At 42.6% G+C, this 6,000-nt stretch overlaps 1 protein-coding gene across 1 annotated transcript in view; it reads left to right on the top strand.

Annotated features, from left to right (window-relative positions):
• nell2a (neural EGFL like 2a) overlaps positions 1-6,000 on the top strand; it is a 116,039-nt gene that overhangs the window by 38,339 nt on the left and 71,700 nt on the right. The window contains exon 13 of the mRNA XM_029758005.1: positions 2,656-2,781. Within this exon, the coding sequence (XP_029613865.1) occupies positions 2,656-2,781 (126 nt within the window). The remainder of the gene's footprint in view (positions 1-2,655; positions 2,782-6,000) is intronic.

Here is a 6,000-nt window from a genome sequence, read left to right as displayed (position 1 = left end):
TTGTTTTACTGAGAGGCCCATTTGGGTAGAGTGAATATAACATGTAGTTTGGAAATAATCGGAGGCTCTGGGGATTTTAACAATAAAGAAACAAGCAGATTAAAAAATTGTTCACTCCTTCATCAATTACGGCAGCAGACTTTGCTAAATAAAGAAAATGGAGTTACATTGACTCTCCCTCCGACTGTTGAGGCAATAGTATCACAATAAGTGGGGTACTGCCTAGACATATTGAGCACCTCTTTTGTTATCATAATACATAAAATCGTTAGGAACATAATACATACAGTAAGCACATTGTGAATTGTCTGAAAGACAGAAATGTCTACTTAAAATCTCTCCAAACAGAGTAGCCTGTCTTTATACTCCGTTCAGAGTCGAGAGCTAGCTAACTGTGCTGTGGTGAATTTCATTGAGTTGCTTTACTGCTCAGTCTGTTGGGACACACAGCCGTTGTCTTTCCTCTGACTACTAGCCCTGCCGTGGTGGGGGACTCTGGGAACTGTGTGAGAATATCAGCAAACAATCTGGCTGCCCATTTCAGTAGCAGTAGCAGAGATTTTACATCAACTGTTTGGGTAAATGAGCCCAGGCAGCAGAGAGAGGCTGTTGGCAGCATGGGGTGGTCTGGGAGTCTTTGTGGGCCCTCCAACAGGGACGCCACTGTTATCTCCTCACTCCCAGACTTCCACACAGCAGTATGGTTCACAGATAGGAGGCCGCTCCACATTAGGAATGCACCGGGGCATTTTATGGCTCTGGAATGACCAGGATGTGCAACAACTGGAATATGAATTCTATCTGAATTGATATGATTGAGTCTACACATTATGTCTGCCACTGTTATGTTTTAATGCAATGACAAAAAAAAACTACTCCAGCTATTGAGTTGAAATGATACTGATTACAATTACAATTATGTTTCGTATTCTCATCTTTTCTTATTTCTTATTGTTGTTGCATTGTCGCGAAGGAACCTGCCAGTAAGCATTTGCTTGAACAGTGTATGCCATATGTATCCTGTACATACGAGTATATAAGACTGTCCTCTTAAACAAATGAACCTCTGGCTCATCTACGTATGACTGTGATTGATTCAGCCTTTGTAGAGAGGGGGGGAAAAAGAGGGAGAAAAACAAAAGTAATTTTCTGCCCATCCATCCAGCGTGCCAATGACTTGATCGTTCCGGATCGTTCCATTGAGAGCTAAAAGCCGCCGGTGACTCTGCCATTCTTTTAGGGTGGCACATCGCATGTCGCTGTAGTGACAGGCCAATCAAGGAAATGGACTGGACTAATGGAGATGGAGATTGTTCATGCTCCCTCGCTGGCCGCTTGGACAGCGAGCCCCGTCGTCCACTACGCAGACACGTTCCAACATATTGTTTCATCGAGCGTTATGCGTGTCACGGGGGGAAAGACGGATGACGTCCTACAGTTAATAGGCTCTAAATCAAAGCCGCCGCTTAGACAGCCAATCGCAAGCCAGAACAAGTGTCACCTAGGGCCCCCGCTCAAGGTTACTGCCGCTGTAGCTGCCCGCTGTGGAGAAACAGTCCGTACATCTCTCTCTCTCCCCCCCCCATCTCTCTCTCCATCCCCCTCTCACAGCCAGTAACATGGTTCATTTAGTGAAGGCCAACTCATTTAGTGGGTGGCATGTTCAATAATTGGTGGGATTCATTGTGTGTTATCTAGTATTCAGTGGATGGTTGAATAGAAGGAATGATCGAGAGCTGGGGGAAAAGCAGAGAGTCAAGTAGAGTGGATTTGAATATAGCACAGCCAGAGATGGTGTATGCTGTGGTGGTTGGAAGAGGCAACCAAGGACATGTAAGTGGGTGAATGAGATGCAAATACAATGCATTTTCAGATCAAATGATGATGTTTTCAAATATGGTTGGCAAGGAAGCAGAGAGTGAGTAGCCTAAGGTGCACATGTGTTTAAATACAGAGTGAATAAATTACTTCAGGTCAAGGACCTCTATCTCAACTCCAGTTGGGTTTTCACAGTTGGTCTATTTACATTTCGCATATTGCAATCTAAAGTAGCCCAGCACCACTGCCATATTTATACAGTTGAGCTCTGTTTGCATTGCACTACGTTGCATCACAATGTGAACATCTGTTTAGCCCCGTCAGTTTCAAGGAGATACTGCGTCTCGTGTGAGATGCTTTCAACTTGGCCATTTCTTTGTGGACACGAAGAGTTGCTGTTACTAAAGGTTAGCAGCTAATGGGATTAGGAATAAATGAATACGATATTGAATCTACTGCCTTGTGGAGTGTCATGATGCATAAATAAAAGATATATAGAGTTTTGGAAGGTTGAACCAAATGGGGATTGACTACCTGACTACCCCATTAAACACAGTACGTAGACCACAGTAAGAGTAAAGGATGTACTTCTTTGAGTACATGGAACATCTACAGTAGAACCACAGCTGCCTCCAGTGTTTCCCTCTCCCTGTTATTTCCCACAGGGTCTCCACTGATGAAGATAAACTATCCACGGGCTCTCCCTGTCTCCCTCTATGGGGCGTTAAGGCTGAACTGGGGTCTGAACTAGGTCTTTATATGGAGCCCCAGTTAGAGGAGCCTAGTGTTGACCATGCGTGACCTGCTCACCCCGGTCTCCCTCTCTCCTCACTGTAGATATCGACGAGTGTGCGGAGGGGAAGCACTACTGCAGGGAGAACACCGTGTGTGTCAACACCCCCGGATCCTTCATGTGCATCTGTCACAGGGGATACATCAGAATCGATGACTACTCCTGCACAGGTGAGTTCTTTCTTCTGGCAGACTGTCTTATAGCAGAAACCCATACTGTACTTGTTTCATGTTTATGGCTTCACACTAAACTGTTGAAAGCTGCAAAGGGGTGTGTGTGTGTGTGTGTGTGTGTGTGTGCGTGCGTGCGTGCGTGCGTGCATGCGACTCATGATTGTGAGGCTTTTTATAACACCTGCAGAACATATCATCATGTGAAAAACACTTTCAACACTGCATAGCCACGGACGCTATCAGTGAAGGCATCTTTTGCCTCAATAGGCTACAGTAATTATGCATAGCTCATTAATTTAATGCTCATGTATAGAAATTAATGTCAGGGTTTGAGTCGCTCCTATTGGATTTGGTCTGATTACCGCAGGCAACATGAAAGTCATATGCACACAAATCAAAAAGGAATGTTTGTAATTCTGTCCACTTTTCTGCTTTATAGTGCGTTAGAATTAGATGGCATTAGCCCGGACCGGTGCATCTCAGATGAATACTGGTATGAATTAGTATTGATTTTGGGAAGCTATTGGCTGCGTTTGCTTTGTGCTGATTACAAAGCAGATTGCTGAATACATTGCGTAGTGTAATAACTGTATGATTGAGAAACGCCACAATTACACCATTCAATTCCAATGGTAGATTGAGTGAGAACTCAGCATTAATGTGCATCTGACCACGATTATACTGACACAATCTGCAATTATCCTTGTGTTGATTCCGCCTATTTTGTCGGCTTTTCTCTTCTGTTATGTCGTATATAGAGTTGATAACAATGTCATGGTTTGCGGTTAAAAACACTCCAAGTGTGGTTCATTTGTGCGGTTTACTTTTGTCCTCTGAAAGTTCTAGAAGGAGTTAAAAGTGCATGGCCTTTGGCTGTCTTAGGCCAGATTTACTGAGTTTGCATCTGCTGTTTTCAGAAGAGAATGATACTGCAGCAACAACAAAAAAGCCTAAAATTTCTATATTCTATGTTTTTTTCCCCAGGAAATTAATAGACACAAACCTGGAACATAGTGAGAACGAGCAAATGGCAAATAAACTACTTGAACTTGAACTTAAATAGGCCTAATCCTTTGTGACTGCACTGCAGTGCCCTTGTCATGATTTAATGACGATCAAGCCTTGGATTATCAAGCCTTGGATTCTCAATTTATCACATTGTTGACAAACCACCACTGTTTTCTTTGTCATTCTAATCATCTCTTTACAGTAAACAATGTTGTTAAGGTAAAAATGTACATTTGAATTAACTCCATGACTACTATTGTTATTGAACAGCAGGCCCATGTCTCCTTTCAGTTGAAGAGATTACTCAATGGTATAGATGCCAGGCTGGTCACTAGAAATAGACAGCGATTTCGGACATTTGAAAACGTCCCGAGAACATGGATGCTGTATATTGTATCCCGCTCACAAAAAAAGAAAAAACAAAACAAAAGCCTAGCACTGGGGATAGACTCATGAGGCTTACATGCTGCCTAGGCCAGGCACGTGTGTGCGTCCGCATGTTGATGCACAGGTTGAAATATCAAATGAACTCTGAACCACCGATATTAATTTGGGGACAGGTCGAAACGCAATAAACATTCATGGCCAATTAGCTAGCTAGCTTGCTGTTGCTAACTTCTTTGTCCTGGGATATAAACATCGGGTTGTTATTTTACCTGAAATGCACAAGGTCCTCCACTTGGAATTAATGTTTACCTTTGAGTTGTTTCTGTTTCAACCCTGTAACCACGCAGAATGAATGCGTAAAAAATAGATGTTCATTGTTGTCGAATTTTGAAGGGAAACTACGAGATCTTGTTGATACAGTGGCAAGAAAAATATGTGAACCCTTTGGAATTACCTGGATTTCTGCATAAATTGGGCATAAAAGTTGATCTGATCTTCGTCTAAATCCCAACAGCAGACAAACACAGTCTGCTTAAACTAATAATACACAAACAATTATACGTCTTCATGTCTTTATTGAACCGTGTAAACATTCACAGTGCAGGGTGCAAAAAGTAATAACTGGTTGACCCTCCTTTTGGCAGCAATAACCTCAACCAAATGTTTTCTGTAGTTGCGGATCAGACCTGCACAACGGTCAGCAGGAATTTTGGGATGTCTAGTGTGAACCGCTCTCTTGAGGTCATGCCATAGCATCTCATTCGGGTTGAGGTCAGGACTCTGACTGGGCCACTCCAGAAGGCATATTTTCTTCTGTTGAAGCCATTTTGTTGTTGATTTACTTCTGTGTTTTGGGTCGTTGTCCTGTTGCATCACCCAACTTCTGTTGAGCTTCAATTCGCAGACTGATAGCTTTACATTCTCCTGCAAAATCTTGATAAACTTGGGAATTCATTTTTCCATTGATGATGGCAAGCTGTCCAGGCCCTGAGGCAGCAAAGCAGCCCCAAACCACGATGCTCCCTCCACCATACTTTACAGTTGGGATGAGGATTTGATGTTGGTGTGCTGTGCCTTTTTTCTCCACACATAGTGTTGTCTGTTTCTTCTAAACAACTCAACTGTAGTTTCATCTGTCCACAGAATATTTTGGCAGTAGCGCTGTGGAACAGCCAGGTGCTCTTTTGTGAACTTCAGACGTGCAGCAATGTTTTTTTTGGACAGCAGTGGCTTCTTCTGTGGTGTCCTCCCATGAACACCATTCTTGTTTAGTGTTTTACGTATAGTAGACTCGTCAGATGTTAGCATGTTCCAGAGATTTCTGTAAGTCTTTAGCTGACAGTCTAGGATTCTTCTTAACCTCATTGAGCATTCTGTGCTGTGCTCTTGCAGTCATCTTTGCAGGATGGCCACTCCTAGGGAGAGTAGCAACAGTGCTGAACTTTCTCAATTTTTAGACCATGTGTCTTACCGTGGAGTGATGAACATCAAGGCTTTTAGAGATACTTTTGTAACCCTTTCCAGCTTTATGCAAGTCTTCTGAGATCTCTTTTGTTTGAGGCATGGTTCACATCAGGCAATGCTTCTTGTGAAAAGCAAACTCAAATTTTGTGAATGTTTTTCATTAGGCAGGGCAGCTCTAACCAACATCTCCAATTTCGACTTGATTGGACTCCAGGTTAGCTGACTCCTGACTCCAATTATCTTTTGGAGAAGTCATTAACCTAGGGGTTCACATACTTTTTCCAACCTACACTGTGAATGTTTAAATCATGTATTCAATATAGACAAGAAAAATACAATAATTTGTGTTATTAGTTT

Source organism: Salmo trutta, chromosome 7 (genome assembly GCF_901001165.1).
Source record: "Salmo trutta chromosome 7, fSalTru1.1, whole genome shotgun sequence".
Lineage (NCBI taxonomy): Eukaryota > Metazoa > Chordata > Actinopteri > Salmoniformes > Salmonidae > Salmo > Salmo trutta.
This window is presented reverse-complemented; position numbering and strand designations above follow the sequence as displayed.